This window comes from Ailuropoda melanoleuca, chromosome 16, assembly GCF_002007445.2.
Source record: "Ailuropoda melanoleuca isolate Jingjing chromosome 16, ASM200744v2, whole genome shotgun sequence".
Taxonomy (NCBI): domain Eukaryota; kingdom Metazoa; phylum Chordata; class Mammalia; order Carnivora; family Ursidae; genus Ailuropoda; species Ailuropoda melanoleuca.
In genome coordinates this window covers 43,516,933-43,538,572 of record NC_048233.1, presented here as the reverse complement: position 1 = coordinate 43,538,572, position 21,640 = coordinate 43,516,933, and the positions used below count along the sequence as shown (strand labels likewise).

Below are 21,640 nucleotides of genomic sequence, written 5' to 3'. Positions count from 1 at the left end.
CAGGCTGAAGAAAGGCCTGTGTGGGGCTGGAGACCAATCCGAGCAACCCAGGCTCCCCCCAACCCCCAACGAGATCCTATGCGGCCTTTTTTTGCGGGGTGAGTGTGTTGCTCGGCTGGGAAGCCCAGAGAGGCCCCCCAGCCCCCTAGCGCGTTCACCAGGAGAACGGGAGGCCCCGGCCCTGCGCCCGGCTCCCGGGAAAGGCGAGCGCAGGGGCTGGGGGCTTGCAGGCGACGGGCAGACGCGGGAGCGCTCGGAGCCTGCTCCAACTTTCACCAGGCCGGCGGACGAGCGAATGAACAGAAATCCCGATATAAACTTTTAAAAATAATATCAGTTTTATTAAATATTCGAGAACGGATCCAGAGGTCGGATTTATACAGGAGGGTAACACGAGGGGATTTTTTTTTTAATTTATTTTTTTCTCCTACTGGCTAAACAAACGTCATTCACTTTTTTTTCCTCTTTTTGTAATTTTCCCTCTTTTTTTTTCCCCTTTTAAGACGGGAGTGGAACACGGACGGTGCTAAACATAAATATAAATACAGAGACCACAAATACAGCTAAAAATATTCACACAGAAACGGTCACAGTTTGTAATATGCCATAATGACCCCCAGGATTCTTTAAATACAATTTGCCTGGGCTGGGCATTTGCTGGGGCAGAGGGGCCGGGCAGGGGCTGCGGGGAGGCCCTGGGGGTTGCTCTGGGGCCACGACGCGCCCTCCTTGGGCCTCCCGCCCTCCGCGGCTGCCAGGCCGGGCCCTGAGGCCCCGGAGCGGAGGCCCCGGCCCGGGAGCCGGCCCTCTGCGCAGGGGCGGGGGTGGAGGCGCCGAGGGGGTGGCAGGCCAAGCCCTCATTTGGAGGGAGATCTGTAGAGTCTGAAGCGAGGTTCAGGGACGGAGCCCCAAGGCCTGGGCGGGGGAAGGGGCCTGCAGACGAGCCGAGAATGAGCTAGCGAGGGAGCAAGGAGGAGGAGGCGCGTGGTAAAAGAGAGTTTGTGCGGTGAGGGAGGGGGTCCAGAGTTGACTTTCGGGTCCATATTTGACTCCCTAATTTTGTTTTAGGGAGTCAGAACGCATCAGTTGTGCCAGTGATAAATATAGAGTGTGTGATTAGGAGGGAATTGGGGGGGTAGCAAGGGAGAAGGAGAGAGAGGGGTGGCAGGGACAGTCCTGGTCACTCTTTCTGCTTCTCCTCTTCTGTCTCTTCCCGCTTTTCCTCTTTTCCGCCCAGGCTGTCGGCCGCGGCCCCTCCGCCGCCCCCTGAGAGCGTGGACGTGAGATTAGATTCTTTTTTCCACTTCATCCGGCGGTTCTGGAACCAGATTTTGATCTGTCGCTCGGTCAGGCAGAGCGCGTTGGCGATCTCGATGCGCCGGCGCCGCGTTAGATAGCGGTTGAAGTGAAATTCCTTCTCCAGTTCCAGGGTCTGGTACCGCGAGTAGATCTGGCGACCGCGCCTCCGGTCCGCTCCATAGCCGACCCCTAGAGATCCGGGCACAAAACACACTAAAAACAATCAGCGAGGCATCCTCCGTAGATGATATAGCCTAGCAAAGTCCTGACCCTCCCAACTTGGCCAGCAGCTCACGGGCCCCCTCGGGCTCCAGCCTTCTCCCTTTTGCTCTGCCCCACCCCCACTGGGGGTACAGCCAGGATCCCAACTTCATTCAGTCGCCCACCATATGTTGGTAGGTGAGTGTCCCAAAGAAGTGGGGGGGCAAGAACCAGGCAGAAAGCTGAAAGTCTAAAAACTGGCTTTTGAAAAATCCCAAACACTGGGGAGGAGGGCCCCATTTCTCAACAACTGGGCTCCCCCACCTCCCCAAGCACCCTAGCTCCTTGGAAACTTCTCCCCACTTCTCTGCCCCCTACTCTCCCCCCTCCCTTTTTCTCAGCCTGACTCGACTTTGGGGGGCTCCCTACCCCCTGCCCCCTCCCATCATACCCTGCCCTATTCCTGCCCCCTCAGCTTGCCTTGGAGCCCTCCAATCCGTCAGGGGCCGAGGGGGCCAGGCCCCTGCGAGCAAGCGGGAGGCGAGCAGAGGGGGCAGAAGAGGGGGCCCTGTCTCGGCGTCGGCGAGGAGACGAGCGTGATTGTTTTTATGGGGCCATAAAAAACTCTCTCCGCCCGTTCTTCTAGGGAAGCCGGTCATAAAGCCAGTTCAGTTTATTTAATTTATATCTCGGAGCTGTAAAACTCACCACTGTGCGAATTCATTCGCTGCATCCAAGGGTAAATCTGGATGCTGGCTTTCTGGTCCTGGGGCGCAGTCCTGCCCTGCTCAGAACTAAAATCCTGAGCGATTGAGGTCTGTGTGTTATGTCCTAAGGTGTTTTGTCTGCAGTTTGAGAGCATGTCTTTCTCCTGGTAAAAGGAATTAGATCCATAGTCATACGGCCCCCGGCTGGAACTGAACACGACATTCTCCTGTGGCGAATAAAAGGGAGTCGAGTAGATCCGGTTCTGGGCAACGGCTGCTCCATAGGTCGAGAAATGCCTCACTGGATCATAGGCGGTGGAATTGAGGGCGACGTTGGGGAGGACGTCCTGGCCCCCGGCGAGGTGGCAGGATAAGGAAGGGTTAGTGAAGTAGGAATTCATCCCTTTGCCTTTACCTGGTCGGGCTATGATTTCTTTAATATTTATTTCTGTCTCCAGTTTGTACTCGGAACTAGATGGTTATAGGGACGGCTCCAATCCAGGACAGACAAAATGACAAAGTCAGCTGACCCCCTTCCAGCCAATCGCAAGCCAGATGTCAAGAAGGGGGAAAAAAATCGCTTCTGCTTCTGTTGATTCCCTAGTTGAGACTAAGTGTGTGCTTTGAAAGTAAGACTTGGATTTCTTTTAAAAATATATATGTTGGGGAACTGATTTGGAGGTGAAGAAGGGTGCATATGCATTAACAGGGCCTTGGGGCCCAGGAAGAAGAGCTGCACTGCTAGGAAATCTCTCAGCCCCAGCTAACTTTGCTGTGCTGAGGCCAGAGCCAGGTCTGGAGAAATCCCCCTATTTTTCAATCTGATTTCATCTTTTATATCTTTCCCCTTCTAAAATTACATCCTGATTTCTTTATGGGAAGAGCCCCTTCCCAGCTCAGGGGGGAATCCCCAGAAATCCTACAGGAAATCCTAGTTTGACCCTCCATGGAGTGAGTCCTCCTCACTACACCAGTATTTTTTCCCCAATAATTAAAAAAATCAAAAGTAGAATGAACTGCATAGAGCATGGTGCTCAGAGGAGTGAGGGCGTAGCTGATAGTCAGGTGGAAGGAGGTGGAGGGAGCCAGGGGGTCTAAGGGCTCGGGGAGAGATTTCAGGATAGAGGCGAAGGGGCCATGCATTTGCTTCCTCTTCCCCTTACCCCCTTCTGCCTCTCAGAACACCCTTTTGGGGGGAAACTCTTGCAGCACTTTTGCCTAAAAGGGAAAATGTGTAAAAACACAAGAGAAAAGAGAGAGGAAGAAGTAAAATGTGGGAGAGAGAGAGAAAGGAAGAAAGAGAGGAAGAAGAAAGAACTCTGAGAGTCTTTCTAGACACATCAACTCCTGTTTATGTTGGTGAGAATTTATGATTTGAAGCCAGCAAGGGCCGGTGGGGTAATTCACATAGGATCCAGGCAGAAAGAGAAGGCTGGTGGGGCTCTGAAGGACACTTAGCGTCTTGCAGGCTGAAGCCCCTGCACAAGTCAGAAGCCCCCAGCCCCCTCGGAACACTGCCCCGCCAAGGGAGGCACCCCTGGACCTGAGCTCTGGGGCTTGGGAGATTCCAGCAAAGGGCTCCTGGGGAGCTCTCACTCAAGGGCCAGCCACACCTGGCAGAGCCGGGCCTCTCAGCAGCCCCTACCCCCATTTTCTCTCCACCTTGGGGCTGAGAAAAAGGAAGAGAAGGTTAGGAAAAGGCAGCTAAGTTCGAAGCTTCTGAGGGAGTCACAATGGGCAAACTGAAACTGCGGAAGGTGTGCAGATGGGGTTTTCTCCTGATTAATCCAAACTTAATTTGATATCGTGACATAGGCTGAAAATGCTTTGAGCTGACAAAGAAGGGGCGGTGGGGCTAGGGAAGGGAGCAGTGGAAGCTCATATTTTCTCTTCACCATTTTTTTGGGGGGGCTGGCTATAACAAGAACCCGGATGTCGCTGGATTTTATGATCTTTTCCTTCTGTGTAACAAAGCGGAGTAATCAATGGGTAGCAATAAAGCCATAAACGGGACTACGCTGGGAAAAAACTCGTTTATTCATCTTCTGTAACATTAAGGTTTCCCTGGAGTGTCGCTAGGGGGGAAAAATAAAGTTTCGAACCCAAAAGCAGACAGTGTGTAGGAGCTGGTGGAGACAACATGTTAGCTAATACATGAACCTCGTTAAGGGATTGAAGAGTCTTCCTGCCGGACAATTTGTGTTGGCTTTTAAAAATACAGCCCCAATCCTTCAGAAAGGAGGGAAATTTGTTGGTATTTAAAAGGGTGGGGGAAAGACCCCTATCATTATAAAGGTTCCCCCTCTTGGACCATACTTGCTTCTGCTCAAGGAGATGAAAGTATAAGGGTAGAGGAGGGTCCCAAATTAAGAAAGAAATTTGGAAATGAGTTGTCTCGTTTGGGGGTGACATGGCAGGTACATAAACATAGACACCAGGGTGACTTGCTTTTTGCTCTAGAATCCAGCTGTCCTCCAATTCATGGCGTGCCTGGACAGAGGTTTTCAACAGCTGGCTGGGGCTCCAGGCCCCCTGGAGGGCAAGAGGTAGAGCGAGAAAGAACCAGGGGGAGGGGGGGAGACCCAGGGGGCTGAGCTAAGAAACAAGTCAGCGCACCCCTGGACACATGTAGCCACTCTCAGAGTTCCCAGCCTCATTTCTGCCCTAAGGGTAGCCGCGTAACACGTACAACAGGCCGGAAGAGAAAGTAAATTCCCTCCATACCCCCCCCATTTCAGAGAGATTGCTAGAGGGATAAATCATGTCAGTGATATTTCCTTCAAGATATTAAATTGTTGCAATGTACAACAAATTGAATGATGGAAGATAGGATGTCTTAATGAGGTTTCACTTTCAATGAGTGTTGATTTTCTATGTATTTTTGAATCTCTTTTATGGGGGGTGGGGGAAGGAAGGACCTTGGGAGAAAGAAGGGGCTTCTGGGGAAGCATGTGCTGCAGCCCCCCAGCAAGGATGCCTGGATTTCCTTGAGCCCCTCCTCAACAAAGTCTGGAGGGGAAAGGGGCCCCAAAGTTGGGGATAGTCTCCTTTGGGGCCTGAAAGTAGTGGGCGCCGGGGTGGGCGACCTGAGGAGCAGAATGTAAGTCTCAGCCCCGGAAAGTTAAGTGTTTTATTACGTCCCTAAACAGAGGGCAGAGACTGAAAGGTCTCGCCGATTTATAATGAACAGAAACCAGCTGCTGGGGGAAAAAGGCAGAAATGCTGGAAGGGGGAGAGGAGGGGAAGCAGAAATACAAATAAATTCCCCCCACTGCTTAAAGATTTTCGGCAAAATTAATTTCCAACATACGCTCCCCCATCACCTTTCATCCCTGAAAAAAAGAAGCCTCCTTCTTTCAGTCAGATCTTTAATTATGCAGCTGAAATTTGCTGGAAGGATTCGCTCCAAGGGGGGAGCGCAGGTCAGATGAGCCCGATCTTCCCTCCATTGGATTATATTTTCCTTTTCTCATCGTATGTTAATTTTATTTTTTGGCTCAAGAACGAGTGTCTACGGGGGGGATAGCTGGGACTTGGGTTTTTCTAAATATATTTATATTTTCCTGTTAAATTTGTCTGAAAACAATTATGGAAACTCATCAGCAGAAGCAAGAACAGATGTTTTATTAAAACTGCAGTTGAGCTCTGTAAATACGCACAAGTCCTGGGAAGGGGGGGGGACTTGTTCTTTGTTTCTATAAAACAAGCCTAGAGCAATCAGAGAACACCCCCATCAGGCCCGCAGGTCTCCGAGTAGCTCTGCCCCTTGGGCCTCCGGAATCAGGCATTCCGAGGGGTTTGGCGGCCAGAGCAGATTTTCGCTTTCGGAGCTGTAATTAGTGGATTCGAAAACAGAATTCAAAAAACACAGAAAAGGAATAAAGGGGGAAAGTTGCCGCTCGCTGCTCCAGTCCCCCCATCTCCCCAGTCGAAAAACACATGCTTCTCATGAGCGCTAATTATAGGAGAGGAACTTACTCCAGGCGCCATGGGCCTGCGTGGGGGGCAGTCACTGGCCCGGAGTCCCCAAGGCTAAGGGGTGCTTGGGAGGCTGGGCACTTGAAGGTTTCTCAGAAGGAGTCAAGGGCTCCTACTCCAGCCTTAACCTGCTCCAGGCCAGGGGCTGGGGGCCTGTGTAGCTCTGAACTGGGGAGAGGGTGGGTATGACTGGACTCTGGCTGGGAAGGGGTTCTGGGCAGGCCTCACCCTGCCTGCCTTTGCTTTCCACTCTGCTCAGGAAATATATTAATTTCTTGGGGAAGGGTATCTGAAGTGAGAGGGATGCGATCTGGAATATTTATTGGGGGGCAATCTTTTCCAGAGGTCCTGGCTAGTTTGTGTTCTGCCAGTCTTCTCTCTTTTCCTAGATCCCCCAACTCTGCGCGGATGTCTGTGACTCACCCAGCCTTGCACACAGATACACACACTCCATTCCTGGCTGCCGGCGCCACCACCTCCAGCTCGGTGCCTCCGGAGGCTGCTCAAGGACCTGGACACCCGGAGCGGCAGGACTCAGCACTCAGCCTGGGCGCTGGGCTGCCTGGAAGCCACTGCAGCTGCCCCACTCAGCCCTGCCAGTTCTCAATTTTGTGAGCAGGGGAGGAGCGGTGGCCCCACCAGGCCCTTTTGTGCCACTGGGCAAGGGCTGAAATTCCTCTTGCAGTTTCAATAATTGTTCAGCTCACCTTACAATCGCACTGTTTGGTTAAGGCTTTGCTGTTCTAGAGCGATTGCTGGGTTGGCCCGACTGGCTTATAATCAGCGTTTTTTAACTTAAAAATCAGAAACTAAATCCTACTCCAAATGCCCAGGGTTTTGTGTAGGAGTTCCTTTGATCTCCATAGAATCCGGAGTAAAAGGATTGCAAAGAGAGTCTCCAAGTCCGCCAGAGAACCTGAATGCGGGGAGCGGGGTCTGCTTGGGGACACCAAAGCATGGCTCTCCCAAGGAGCCTCCACTTTCTCAAAGATACGGAGGGGGAAGTCGTCTGAGCACATACCTCCTCATACACACATTGCATTCCAAAACAGAATGTTCCTCCTCCTTTCAAAGCTAAGGCATGGAGACACTTGGAGAAAGGTGAAATCTGACACATCCAACCCGGAAATGGATCCCATTTGGGGGTGCTTACATTCTGGGGACAGGGCCCAGGCTGGCCAGCTGAATGGAGTTGGGGGTCAGCAGGGAGGGGGGAAGGAGGATGAGGCCAGATGGGGTATGTCAAGCGCCTGAGAACTGCCCCCAAACGCCTCTGAGGCCTGGGCTGGCAAATTCTCTTTGGAGCTGAGAGGCTGAGAGGCTGCCCAAGCTGCTTTTGCTTTATTTGCAATTAAACAGAGGAGAACGGTGCTGAGAGACTCTGCTAAAGCCCTCATATTGTCTCTCCTCCGTCTCTCTTTCCAGAATTCTGCCTGACCTTTCTTTACCAGCACTCCAGTTCACGCTGCTACCATCGGCGGACACAAACTCCCACAATGGCGTTTGTTTAGCTTCTCAATTCACTTCACTAACTGAAGGTTAAAAAGTAAAATAGATCCCCAGCATCTCTGTCCCACCCCACTCAGTCCTGAGCCCCTTTGGCTCATCTTTGGAAGAAATCATTTCTGGCTAAGCGTCCCACCTCTGTCCCAAGCAGCTGAATATCAGCTGAGGAGACAGCACGCGAGAGCGCCTTCGGACAGAGTATCTCTAATCCCACTGGGAATGGGGAGGGAACTCAGATGCTGAGTGACATTTCAGGGAGGAAAAGCAAGCGGCCCTGGATGGCCCAGGAGGAAAATTGAAAATCTAGAATATTTAGAATATTTTGGCCCCCAGAATGGGGCCAAAGGATGCCCAACTTCCTGGCTTTTCTGAAACCCCTCCCCACTAAGCACTGCTCGAACCCACTTTGGAGGTTTATGAGAATTGTAAAATCCAGGAGCACGGCATTTATGACGTCACAGTGAGTTGTCATGAGGAAATTGTAAATGTCACGTTAAGTTATATACAGTAGGAGTTTTGTGTGGGGGTGCCCTGACTCTCCTCACTTTTTTTCCTTTTCCCCTTTTTTTCGGGCCTAAGTTCTCCCCCTTGAAAATAAAATGTTATTATGTTCTGGAACAATAAGCCAACAATGAAACATCGTCCTCATTTCCCTATAAGTAATTTTATCCTGTATCGTTTGCAGATCTGAGAGAACCATTTAGTCTGCGCTGGCGAAAAGAGACAGAGAGGGAGGGGGGAATTAATTTCAGAAACGAGAATATTACTTCGATGATACTCTTTTAGATTTGAGAGCCAGGAGCAAAATTAGAGGCGAACAGCGGCCTCTCCGACTCTACACCTGGCGGGATTGGAGATTTATAGGATCTTTAGCGAAGGGGCAATTTAATTTTGTAGGATTTGCTTAAATTCACTGCTATTTTGGGGGGCTGAGGAGAAGGGAGGGTGAGGGGAGAACGACATGCTTTATCTAGTTTTATGAATCTGCCAACATGACCCTGATTTAAAACCCAACAACCTGTGTCTCAGGGAAAACTCCTGCAGAACGGAGTGGAGTGGGGTGAGGGGGACTCAGCTTTCTCAATGACTGTGGCCCCCTGAAGCAAGCAGTTGCCAGGGGGAAGGAAGAAAAGCCGGAGGCAAGGGGAGGGCAGCTCTAAGTCTCTCTACCACCAGGACACCCGGAGGTTTATGGTGTCCCCATAATTCCCCCAACCCTATAAACAGCTGCCCTATTTTAGGACGAGTTCTGCTTCCTCCCCTGGGAAAGGGAGCGTGAGGGAGGAGGTAATGGCGGGAGCGGGGTGCCGGAAAGGGGAGGGAGCACAGGATAGCGCCGCACTTTGTTCTCCTGGGTGAGTTTGCTGGTTTGGCGGGTTTCTGACGCAGGGTGGCAGCAGACAAAACAAGTAAACAACTCACAGACACAATAAACAGGGGCGGCCGCAGTGGCAGAGGCCGTGGGCCGGGTGAGGGGCACAATTTGGGGGTAATGTCACCCCAGCACCCAGGCATGGCCGAGGTCCAAAAGCCCGAGGCCACCCCCCGCCCAGGCTGGCAGGAGAAGCTGGAAGACAGCTGTATCTCTCGGCCAGCCTGTCTGGACAGGAAAAGTCTTGGGAGGAACCTGATTGCCTAGGGAGTGGAGGAAAACCCCACTAGCCCCTGTCCTGTCCTTACTTTCCTGCAGGAGCGTTTCAGGGACATTTATATTCTCCCCTCCTGTGTCTTTTCGTGGCCCCGGAAGGGAGACAGGCTAGGAAGGGAGGCTGGTCATTCCCAGCGCGGCCCACATTCAGTGCTCCAGGCCCACAGGCAGCTAGACCCAGCTTCTTCTCCGGCACTGCCCTGTCAGCCTTCTCCCCAGCTTCTTCGGCAGCAGAGAGAATTAAAACGAAGTCCCACCAGGAACCGGATCTGGGTATTTGGGGGCACTTAGAGAGCCCCTAATCTGCCCCACAGACGACGACGCAAGCAAATCTGGGGTCCGGTGAGCAGGGGTGAGAGCAGGGGGTTAGATGTTCACCGCACCCCTACGCATTCTGTCTTGCCTTCACCAGCCTCTTCAAACAGCTGCCTCAGACCACTGCCCAGAGGCCACCTTATTAACCACTTAGATCTCCTTCAGCGTCCCAGCGAGGCTGCAAGCACCAGGGCCTAGCCAACTGCTCAGAACTGCTCAAAGGTCCACCTTACCCACAAAAAGAGTTTCCCACAAAACTCACTTTCAACACCACAGTGCTCCCCAGGTAAACAGCCTCTGAGTTGGGCAAGTTTGGGGGGAGGTGTGGAGAGAACGCAGAAGAGATTCAATATTTCCCCAGCCCAGCTGCTTGGTCAGTGAAGGCAATAAGGTCTGAGAAAGCCTTTGTGGCATCAGTCGGTTACCAGAACCCGCATACTCCGATTCCAGCACGCACACATTTCCAGGAGAGCAGGCACAGAGGGCTTCTCGGTGCACCCAGTGCCTCCTTGAGCCCAATTCCATCTAACAAAATTTTGCATGCACATAAAACGGTGTTTGAGCGAGTATAAGCATGGTAATATACAATTAACCACCGAGGAAATATGAGTCTGTATATATTCATGCATAAGTCGCAGTCTGTACATCTGAGACCATATATAATAAGTGTATAAAGCTACGAAGCCTGATTTTGGAACACAACAGCCAACCCAACAAGGCCGCCTTCTCCAAACAAGGGTGCATTCTTCGTAGGGATGACAACTGTCAGACCAGGGAGAGAAAGGGTTTGCTCTGTCCATTTCTCCTTAGCTAGGAACTGGCGCATGGAATACAGTCCGTGGCAGGGGCTGACGAAGCCTGTAAGTGTCAGGCCTGAGGTGCCCGAAGAAGAGTAGACTCAGAGGGGAACGCTGGGGGCCCTGGGCTCCAGGGAGTGTTGCCAGGACCTGCCCACAGATTCACTGCCTCTGCCCAGACTTAGTCCTGGGCATGCAGAGTCCTGGAGCCAGATTCTATTCTCAGCCGCCCTGGCTATTATTAGATATACACACCAGTGCTTTCCTGCGCTAAGGACCACGTTTACAGGGAATCTGGCCTACACGGAGGCTGAGGGTTGCCAACGGTGGCCCCTCCTGTGCTTCTGTTTGAGCACCAGAGTAGGAGAGGAAGAAGGGAAAGAAAATCGAAAGTAAGGAGGGAAGGAAGGGGCTGGCGTTTGGGGCTGGGTTTATCCCGTGGCCAGACTAGAAAACTGGACAACTAGGGTCAGTCACTGCTGCTTCCCTTTCTCTGCATCCGTCTGTCTCATGAGGATCTAGGGGGTGAAGGACGGGGTTGGGGGGGGGGCCTGTAGGACCCTAGCCAGGAAGGGACAGAAAATCAATTGATAAAAGTACTATATAAGGACACCTCAGGATAGTGCGGTTAACCCCATCACCCCTGAACCCTAGCACCCTGAAATCTCCCCGCCCGCAGCACAACTGTTTAGATCTCCATAGGCCCAGATAAATACCCGAGCCTTACCCAGGCCCACCCCTCCGACGGGAGGGGGGGCCCCTCTAATACCCCAGGTGAATCCTCACTGTCCTGAGTGGCCTTCTCCGAAAACTGTTTTCCGGGGTGGGGGACGAACAAAGGAGACTTGTGCCCCCCCCAAGTCAGTGCAGCCATCTGCAGGGGCGGGGGGCGCAGACAACGGGGGCAGACAAAATACAGGCGAAAGAGAGAAATAGAGGCCTCACCGGTCGGCGGTTCCCACATTACGCCAGGAGAAAGGCTCGCATTTTCAGGCCTCCGCGGGCCGCTCCACCGGCCCACTGCACTCCCCTGGCCCTTCTCAGGTCCCACAGACTCGGGGTCTCGGTGGCCGCGCCCGGCTATCCGGGGCGTCAGGCCCTGGGCCGCGCTGGAGCGGCGGGAGAGCGCGCGGCAGCCTGAGCAGGCGGCGGGCTGGGCCCATTTGGGGAGAGCCAAGCGCTTTTCTCGATCGTAAACAAGGAACGCGAAATTAGCCCCTCGGCAGACGCCTCTGCCGACACTCAAGTCCTATTGGGGGGGGGAGAGGAAGGGGGAGAGAAAATGCCATTTCTTCCCCCGGGACAATACCTCACAGGCCTTTATGTCGGATATGAAACGGGAGTTTTGGGGGGGCAGGAGAGGAAGGAAAGGGGATTGTGGGGGGAGGGGAGAGAAGATTCACCATCAACTCGGACCCGAGGGGTTTGATTTGAATGCAGTCGAATTATGTTTTTAAGAATTTTATAAAAACAGGTTCTCCCGCCACCCCCCCGACCCCCAGGCGACGGGTCAGGGTTTAAACAGGAAATCGAGGAGCGTTCCCCTCCCCCACTCGGGCTTGGCGGAGAAGCCCAGTCGCGCCTCTAGAGAGGATTGGAGGTGGGGGGCAGCTCTTAGCTCGGATTGAAGGTGAGTCTGGCCCCCAGACTCTCAGACCTCTCCAGGAATATGCGCTCCCCCTCCCCCAGCTCTGGGGTGTGTCTGCCTGGGTGTGTAAGCGTTTGTGTGTGCATCGCCCTTTATAAACAGAAGCTCACACATATAGGGGCCGCCTCGGACCCAGGCCAGGGAGCAGGGAGGGGTCATATATCAAACTGCAACACATTCAGGGCCACGTACATTTGGAAGAAATTAAGCCACTGTGTTATGAAACCATATGTGTCGGGTTAAGACCATACATAACACGCCATTAGCACCAATTATTAGGAAGATCCCGAGCGCCTAGGACCCTCCGGGCCGCCGATTCTGACGTCCCTACCCCATGAGCCAGCCGCGCCTTGAGTCCTCACTGCCTCCACTCACCCAAGAGGCCCCGCCAGCGAGGTCTGGGCCTGTCCCCAGCCAGCCTGGGGCCTCCCCAATTCCCACCTCCGCCCCAGACAAGGCAGATCCTAGCTCGGAGCAGCCCGGCGAGGCGGGTGAAGCAGCCCAGTGGGCATCCCGGGTACGGTGGCCGCGGTTGGGGGTGGGGGACGCTGGGCCGGGTGAGAGAAGGCAGATTGGCCCCTTTTCTCCTAGCACAAGATGGCTTTTGAGTCCCGCGTCCCCCACCCCCACCCATCCACCCGCAGTGCAGGGCACCTCCCATCTTTCCGTCCGCTGGAGTGGGGGCGGGAGCTGGGGGTGGGCAGACGCACTCTCCTCCGCTGACGCGCACCAGCCAACAGCCTCCCCCCTAATTGCCAATTAACAGGCCCCGCCGCCCGCCTAGCTGCGCTCTCTTCCTGCTCCGCCGCCCGGCTCTGGGCCCGCACTGCGCATGTGTGAGCTCTAGCGCTGGCGCTCTCCGGGAGGGAGGGGGCTGCGGGCAAGGAGGGGGCCTTGGAAAGTTTGTTTGGGGGTTGGGGGGCTGACTTTGCTCGGGGGGCAATGGATACAGCCTACAGTTCTCTCTCCTGCCCTGGAGTTTGAGCTTCCGGGCCCCCTCCGTCCCAGTCCCATTAGCCAAGAGGCCGCAGATCTCCCATAGGTAAGGGCAGGGTGGGCAGCGGGCAGCGGGTCAGCGCACTAGACCCCGGCCTTGAGCCCCACAGGCGCAGTCCTCTTGCCCCCCGACCCCCAGCTTCGGCGCACAGTGACAGCAGGACAACACACTTCCCACACTACCGTATTACAGCTTAACCCAATCCTCCCCCCACTTTTCCTCCCCTTAATTGCCCGCATGCCCACCCTCTCACCAGCCCCCCTCTCCTCTCTAACCAAGACAAGCCGCTGCTGTCCTTATCTTGAAACCGCCACCCAGCTACGGACCATTAGTTACATATTTGAACCAATAAGGAAACACTTACCGAGCGCTGCTGTCACTCTCTCTCTCCCTCTCTCTCTCTGCCTCTCTCTCTCTCCCACTCTCTCTTTCTCGTCTTCCCTTATTCTGTGCCGCTGCCGAGCCTGTCTCAGCTCCACACACATATACTTTATATAAATTTAAAAATAAAAAAATAATAGTCCCAATGATCAAAAAGCCAAATAAAATTATGGAGAGTTGCAAGAAGGGGGCAGGAGGGAGAGGCTGGGAGAGGGGAGGGGCGGAGGCATCTGCAGCTCCCTATCTCAACTCCTGCTCCCGCATTCCTCCTGCCCCTTGGGGGGCTAGAGGATCGGGAAGGGAGAGAGAGGTGCCCTCAACTCCTGCCCCTTCCCCCCTCCCCCTCCCCAGGTGCCCCCAGCTTCCGGCAACTCCACCTGGGAGGAAAAAAATTAAACGGGGCGAGAAAATAATTATTAATCAGATTAATTAAAAAAAATACTGGTAATGAAGGGAGCGCCCAGCGCAGGTTTCCCTGGCAATGGTTAGGCTCTTACAGGGAGGACTGTTCTGCGGAGCGCTCCGAACGGACAAACCACAATAAAAAGTTCACGTTCATGGATGGAATCCACATGACTTCTTGTGGCCAATCCAACTTGTGAGTCGATCGTAAACTTTTATTACTCAGCTGTAAATTTTCTGCAAACAACCGGGAATGCGATGCATTTGTGTAGCGTGTGCAAATGGGCGCCGCGGTCGCCATGTTTACCCAATTCTCTCGGAGAGGGAGCATCCCCCGACCCCCACCCCACCCTCGCCCGCCGCCCACTCCCCACGGGCCAGGCTGCTCCAGGCTAGCGCAGAAAGGGCAAAGGGGGGACGCAAGAGGAGGAAAGGAAGGATTCTGACGCTGAGTCGGCCGCCTCCCTTTCCCATACCGAATTTTAAATATTTTTCTTAATAAATGGGGTATTAAGATTGGATCTGGGGGAAGCGAGGCTTTGCAAAGGTTTGTGGCCCTGGTGGTGCAGTGACGGCTGGAGGGATGAAGGGACTGAGAAAGGATGCGCTCCCTACTCCTACCTTTTTTTCTAGGAAGAGAACTACATCTTTCCCAGTGGGGAGCTCTGGCAGCCCCCCACTCAGCCCTAGACAGGAACAGGAGGGATACGCGGCTGGAAGCCTCATAACCAATCCTGACCTGGTCTGAAGAACGGAGAGGGCTTAGATCAGTATTGGGTAGCCCTGCGGAGGCAGCAGGAGGGGTGAGAGTGGGGGGTAGCCACCAGAACCCCCAAAGTGCCCATCATCCCCAGGCTCCTTTCTCTGAGAAAATGACATTTTTTTTTTCTTCTCCAAGACCATCCCTAGTGTCAGGTCTCCTCAATTCCTAGGTTTAGATGGCAGATTACTCCCAATCTTTTTAGAATTAAAAATAAAATTAAGGCCCAAGACCTTGGTTCCTACTTTTTCCCCCTCTTTGGGTGCAAGGCGGTTTGAAGCTTTTCTATCTTGTCGGGTGACCCGCACCCACCCGCCTTTTTCAGAAAACGTGGTGTCCAAGCAGCTGGGATACACGATGGAGGCCCGCCCTCCAAAAAGAAACTTATCCTTCCCCAAATTCCACCTTCTGTGCTAAATTCCGAGCACCTGAGGTGTCCCCCACCTTTCTCCAGACCCCTAATTTTGGCGATGAATCCAATGTGGGGGATTAGAGACTATTTGCCAACCAGTCGCAGCCCAGCCAAGACATATCAACACTCCCCACCAGCTGGAGATTTGAAGGCCCCAAGCTCTCCCCTTGATTCCGCACGGAGCTGGCGTGGGGACTTCCATGGCTGGGTGCCCCCACCCCAACCAATAGGGGGTCCCTCATCCCCTCCCCAAACTTCCTCCCTCAGTATGGGAAGCAGTTCCCTCGGCCGGATGCAGAAACCTAGTTTCTTTTACAAACCCACCCATAAATTTTATAACAGGTAGTTAAAAATTACGACAAGGAAGCTCTGGCCCAGCTTTTCACAATGGGCTGATGGGAGAATGGGACGCGCTGCGGGCTGCTCACCGGGAATTTTACTTCTCGTCTGTGGCGCAACCTGTCCCGAGTTCGGTCTAATTGGGGCGAGGTAACTTTCTGCGGCCGGCAGGCAGCCAGTGGGACATCTCATTTGAGGAAGATGAGGCTGGGGGAGGCCAATCCACTCTCCCATGCTAGGGTCCCCCTCAAAGCCCTTTAGAGCACTCGCTACCTCCCTCACCCCCCAGGTCCCCTGCAGGACCGCACGTCCCTTGGCCTCTGCAATGAAGTGGGGAGGGAGAGAAAATGCGGAGAATTAAAAAAAAAAATCCAGAGAAACGAATTTGCCCCCCAACTTAATAGCTGCATTATCCCGTCTCTACGGTTGAGATTAGAATAATAAATTCAAGGCGAAATGAGCGAGATGCTTCAACTCAGCATTTTGAAAGATACTATTTTTCACAAATCACAAATAGCTTTCGGAAGCCACTTTGATTGGCTAATAAAAAAGTAAAGAATGGGAGAAAGTCCTATCTGCTGCAGCCGAATGGTCCCCATTCCGGTAATGGGATGGCGGGAGCATTTGGGAGGACGCGTTTCTAAAGAGAGCGCATCCCGCTCGCAATTAAGTTCCCCCATAAAACGGGTTTTACCTCCTTTTCTCTCCAAACGAGAAAAAAGAGGCGGTGGGCAGAAGGGGTGGGGGAGCGGGTTTTGCAAGAAGGGGTGGCTGGAGCTCTCTTGGTCTGGCCCACCCGAGGCTTCGCATCTCAAGCAGTGCCGGGCGCCAGACGCACCCCGCCCTCCGACGCCCGGCTTGGGGCCACGGGCATTGCTGAGCAGGGCCAGGGATGAATGGGGCATTGGGTGTGGGGGAAACTCCGCGAGGTCTTTCGGAGCCACTTAGTGTGGGGTTCAAGCAACTTGGCTACGGGGCCGGCGATGTTTATTGATAGCAATCATAATTCCACATTAAAAAAATGAAACGCCCGCGGCCGGCCCTCGGAGTCTGGAAGGGATGCCTGTGGGAAGGCCTGAGGTCGGAGCGAAATGCTCTCTCTTTGGGCCTCCCTGGCGGGTAGCCGGTGCCTCCGGCAGCAAACGGGGTTACCTGGCTGGCGCAGCGGCTCACAGCAGGGACCCCAGGTTTCCAAGGATTTCCCCCAGAGCTGTTCAAAGCTGTTCCCGGCTGCCTGCAGCCTGTGCTTCCAATCAGCAGCCTCTCTTGGGTCGCAGGAGTCCCATATCAAGGATGCCTGACCCAATCCTGTATTCATGACAACTTTGCGTGGGAGCCAGAGACCCAGATGTGGGTGAAATACACAAAATAAGAGTCAGCCTGGGCCTAAGTCTGGGAAAATCATTGACCAGGGGGAGAGAGAGAAAGAGGGAGATCTTGCCTCAAAAATATTTCAGTCTTTGGGGGATCTGGTTTTAAGGACCAGAAGATCCCATCTCCTTCCCTTTCCTCCTTCTCCCGAATGAGTCAGATGACTTGTATCTCTGGAATTTGGTATTATTTGACCAGAATCCTCCTGGCATAAACAGATTGCTCTGCCTAGGACCCACCAGGGAGGAGTGAGAGACCTCTTTGCCCCCTGACTCCCTGAGCCTTCAACCCCTTATTTTGGGGAATGGGGAGTCCAATGAAGACTCTCTTTACCTTGGTGTGGCTGGGATGGAGGACTGTCCACTCAGCAGGCCCATCCTCCTCACCCCCAGGCCAAGGGCCCACACTTTGAGAGCAGGGCAGACTGCCCAATTGCCAAGGTGAAGCCGGGAGCCAGCTTGAAACAGCCAGAAGAGTGGCTGGTGTAGATGCTGGCACCCTGGGTGACAGTGATGGCTCTGTGCTGACGGAATTTGAATTTCAGAACATGGTCCCAGGCTGCTTGGTGGACCAACTCACTCACCTTCCCCTTCTCCTTTCCTTTCCCGCAGGCTGAAGCTTCCCCATCCCCCACCCTAGCCATCTCCTCCCCAGCCAAGTCCTCCAGGCTGCCTTGAGCCTCACATTCCTCCCCCCCCCCTTCACTGTTCTAGTGCTGGGTGCTGGGTGCCCAGGGTTGACCACGAGGGGCGTGTGGATCAGAAAAAAACCCCACTGTCTCATCCTCAGTCCCTGGTAGTAAAAGGCCTGGCTGTGGGAGGGGCGTGGGGGACAGATTCTTTGTCTGGGCCCAGCCCAGGGCTGAGGAGGAGGAAGGTGAGTAAGTGGGGAGACGCTTTCTTCCCACTGGGATCCTGGCATCTAGAAACCCATTTTGTTCGGAGCCAAGGTTCTCCCAAGAGCATACTTGAAGCACACTGCTCTTCTTCCTTCCCCTCGACACCTCCCCCACCTTTCACCTGCCCTCCCTGCCCAGCCTGCCCTCTCAACTCCTAGGCGCTTCTCCACGTGAGTTCCCCACCCCAAAGTCAGATCAGTGACGGAGACCTTTTCCACAGTGCTGGGAAAGAAGGATAAGGAGGGAAGGAGGAGTAGAGAACTGGGGGGGGGGGGGGGGGGGGTGGGGGAAAAAAAAGCAAGTCATTCCAGCTTCCAATATTTTTTCTCCTTTTTTTTTTATTATGACTCACGTATACAATACAAAGTACTTGGACCAGGAACAGGGCTGCCGGGACACAAAATCTACATTCATAACTGGACATAAAGACAAATGACCAAAAATTATTATTATAGATATATTTAACGTTTTTTTTTTCCGAGCACATTGCATAAACAGAGAATTCAAGACAGAGTTAACTATACGTTCAGTGCGATTTAGTTCTACTCTACGGGGGTTAGAAGCACAATAAAAGCGCACAGGACCGGCGGGCTAGGCAGTCTCAGTTGTTGGGTTTTTCTTAGTGAAATCAGCAGCAACAAACGACAACAAAACCGCATTACGAATACTCTCAAAGCAGGATTTCTTTCTATAGGTAGTGATAAAATACGGTGGAGGTTTCTTTCTTTTTTTTTAAATTTTAGTCTTTTTCTCTTTTTTTCTTGCATATTAAGATTTTTAAAAATTTCTTTTTTATTTTTTCAAGATTATTGCAGGTTCCCTTTAGGTAGTATGTTAAAGATTTATTATCAGTATTATTATTATTTATCATTCTTATTATTTTCATGATTATGGTGATTTCTGAGCGCTAATACTAGTGCGGCTCAGAGGAAGCTGGGCCCAACAACAGAAATCAGACAGCGAAGGGGAGGAAGGCATGGGCCCGAGTGACCATGGGACGGCTAGGTAGGATTTTAGCAGCGACGGCTGGCTCCTATCTACCCGGTGGGGGGGGGGAGGGGAGAGACCCGCATCTCCTTCAGGTTTCCATCAGGTTTCTAGAGAAAGTCAAGGGGGTCTTTTTAAGTGGGGGAGCCCCAGAGAGGGAGAAGGGATATTCCTTGCTATCATTTTAAAAATTTCTTTAAACATCTCCCTTTCCTTCCCTTCCTTCCTTCACTTTTCTTTCCTTTCTTTTGAAAGAAATAAATGTAATGCACTAATCCTAGCATAAAAACAAAGCCACGAGTCTTCTTAGGCATCAGGAGAGGGCTCCCCTCTAAAATAAATACCAGAGAGGCAGGGAGGTGGGAGTGTGGCAAGAAGGGCTGAGAGAGGAGCGAAGAGGCCAGGTCTCAGACCTTAAAAATCCAAGCAGGACTCCGAAGGGTGGGGGTAGGGGGCAAGTGTGTGTGTTGGGGCAAGGACTGAGACAGAGTCCGAACTTTTCGTGGTGTCTCGGTCTCCCCCCTTCAGCCCCAAACAAATAAAGATGGGGGAAGTCCAAAGGTAATAAAACCAGAGCCGCAAGTATCTGACAGGTAGTTAGAGTTTTAAGTGTCATTCTATTCTCTATAAAAGCAAATGACAGTCGTAAACTTCTCAATTTATCCGCTACCATAAAACGAAACTTCAAGGGAGTTGCTAAGGGAGGGGGGGGTTCTCTTTTTTGCTTAGTCCTTGTTTTCTTCCTTTTCCTCCTCTTCTTTCTCCTCTTCCTCGTTTCCTTCTTCCTCCACCTTCTCTTCATCTCGGGCTCCAGGCAGTTTATCCTTGTTGTTCTCCTTTTTCCACTTCATCCTTCGGTTCTGGAACCAGATCTTCACTTGTCTCTCAGTCAGTCCCAGGGCGTGAGAGACTTCAATCCGGCGCTTTCGTGTCAAATAAGGATTAAAGAGAAACTCCTTTTCTAGTTCCAAGGTCTGATACCGGCTGTAAGTTTGCCTTCCGCTGCGCCGCCCCGGAGCTGGACAGAATAGAACCCCAATCTGGTTATGTTTGGGTGGGGGCTCGGCTTTCTCCTGTCACTCTTCCTCCCCTAAAGTTCCCCCTGTGATCTCCCCAGTTCCCCTCCCTCCTGAAGACCAGGCGAGAGCAGGGAGCAGGCAAGAGCAGGAAAGTTTGGGGGCTTGTTTTGGTTTGGCTTCACCTTGGGAGATGGGGTGGGGGTGGGGGCAGGGACTGGGGTCGATCAGGAAACTAGGGGATGGCAGGGGCCCGGGGGGAGCACTGCAGAGTCCCCGCCTCCCCCCCCCAAGGCCTGCAGTCTCAGGAAACTGGACCTTGTAGCTTTGTTTACAAGTGCAGAGTGGCATTTGGTGAGCAGAGCTGGGGACAGATTCTGTTTCCAAAAGAAAGGAAAAAAGGTCTGGGGGTAAAGAAGAGGGGCTCTGCTCACTGCCCCCTCCTTGAATCCCTCTGCCTAATGCCTTGCCAGGAAGAAAAATAATTGATCTCCTGGAATGTATCACTTCTTGGCCTGATTGCTAACTGGAGACCAGCAAATAAATCACGGGCCATCCCCGCTGGAACTTGTCGCTTTCTCGCTTCCCCTTTTACTTCGAAATTGGGCCATGAGGGGCCACCCTTGGAGGGGTTCATGGCCTGAGCTACTCTGAAGGTCTCAGGGAAAGTCCACAAACCTTTGATTGCGGGCAGCTCTGCTTGGGTCCTCTGGACCCCAGAGCCCTCTAATCTGCATGGCCCCTCTCCTTCCCTGCACTCTTTTCTCTCGTCTCTGGCTCCCTCTCTTCTCTCCAACTGAGGGAACTAAAGCAAAGTTGGGGTGGTGGCCTTAAGGCTAGTTCTCTGAGAGGAGGCAGTGGGTACCCCAGAGAGCCAGAGCACCTGTCCTTGGGGTCTTGTCACCCTCTGGTCCAGGTAGGGGAGGGAAACAGGGGTCTCCCTTCACCCCAAGATAGCCTGGCCACTGTTCTGGACTGAGGCTTTCTGCCTTTTGGAAAGACTGGTTTGTTTCAAAGGCTGATAACCTCAGGGTCCTCCGGGCCCCTGCCCAGCCACCTCCCCAACTTTGACTTTAGAGATGGCAAGAGGGAGAGACAGAGAAAGAGACAGGCCGACAGACAGACAGTGGTGGAGAAAACGATTTTTAACCCTTTGCACACAGACACCACCTTCACCCCAGTCCCCCAAATATCCCAGGCGAGCCCCGCGCCCCACCCCCAGCTGAACCTCCCAACCTCGAGAAACCCACTCCGGCACGGGGGTGGGGCCGGAGAGACCCCAAAGCCAGGAGGGAACGCGAGGGCAGACAAAAAGGAGGCAAGGGAGGGGGGAAGACCCCGGAGCGCGGGAGACCAAGGGGGAAAGAGAAAAGGCTTCTCACCGTGGGGTCTCATCCATGGAAACATGAGGCTGGGAGACGAGTTTTGATTTAAGTGGCCTTGTCCTTCGCTACTGTTAGTGTTGGCGGAGGATTTACAGTCGGGATACTGCACCACGCTCGCCTCTTGCTGAGCCCCATAAAGGGACTGTCTGGGGAGCGCCTCGTAGCCATAGAATTTGGAGGCGTCTCCGTGGCAGCTCAGCGAGCACGGGTTCTGCTGGTAGCCCGAGTTGGAGATGCCCGAGGTGCCGTGGTGGAAGAAGTCTTGGACGTGGTGCGAGGCGTGCTGGAAGCCGGGCGCCGAGCCGCCGGGCCCGTACACCAGCGCATGGCTCCTGCCCACGCTCTGAGGGAACCGGCAGTCGTAATAGGCCGGTTCCAGGGACTCGCCGCCTTTGTATTTGGAGAACAGGGGGTTGACGAAGTAGGAGCTCATGCTGGGCACATGAAATCCCGCCTCCCTCCCCTCCGGCTCGCGACTCCCCCGCCCGGTACCCCCAAAGTCCCCTCCCCCGGGAGCGAACCCCGGGCCGGCCGGCTCCCCGGGGCTGGGCTGGGCAGGTGGGGGGCGCCTGGGTGCCGGGCCCGGCCGGCTC

At 53.5% G+C, this 21,640-nt stretch overlaps 3 protein-coding genes across 8 annotated transcripts in view; all 3 read right to left on the bottom strand.

Moving 5' to 3' along the window:
• HOXC4 (homeobox C4) overlaps positions 1 to 21,640 on the bottom strand; it is a 59,682-nt gene that overhangs the window by 23,982 nt on the left and 14,060 nt on the right. For 2 of the 5 annotated variants that reach the window (XM_034645244.1, XM_034645243.1), the window contains exon 1: positions 13,461 to 13,844. The exons of 1 other annotated variant lie outside the window; for it this stretch is intronic. The gene's annotated coding sequence lies outside the window, so the exon portion shown is untranslated. Of the gene's footprint in view, positions 1 to 11,396; positions 13,299 to 13,460; positions 13,845 to 13,974; positions 14,050 to 21,640 lie in introns of those variants that run through there. 2 more of the 5 variants (XM_034645245.1, XM_034645247.1) reach the window with 2 other exon arrangements.
• HOXC6 (homeobox C6) lies at positions 329 to 11,390 on the bottom strand. Of its 2 annotated transcripts, none has more exons than XM_034645249.1 (2): positions 2,209 to 11,390; positions 329 to 1,512 (listed from the first exon to the last, which is right to left on the bottom strand). In XM_034645249.1, exons 1-2 carry the CDS (start codon positions 2,606 to 2,608, stop codon positions 1,181 to 1,183), a joined length of 732 nt encoding a protein of 243 aa, XP_034501140.1. In that variant the 5' UTR covers positions 2,609 to 11,390; the 3' UTR covers positions 329 to 1,180. The 2 variants fall into 2 exon arrangements, with proteins under 2 accessions (XP_034501140.1, XP_011228403.1); XM_011230101.3 differs by having other exon boundaries at positions 1,181 to 1,488; positions 2,209 to 2,608.
• Positions 17,983 to 21,541, bottom strand: HOXC8 (homeobox C8). The gene is made up of 2 exons (XM_011230102.3): positions 21,045 to 21,541; positions 17,983 to 19,664 (listed from the first exon to the last, which is right to left on the bottom strand). The coding sequence occupies exons 1-2, from the start codon at positions 21,478 to 21,480 to the stop codon at positions 19,372 to 19,374; spliced, it is 729 nt and encodes a 242-aa protein (XP_011228404.1). The 5' UTR covers positions 21,481 to 21,541; the 3' UTR covers positions 17,983 to 19,371.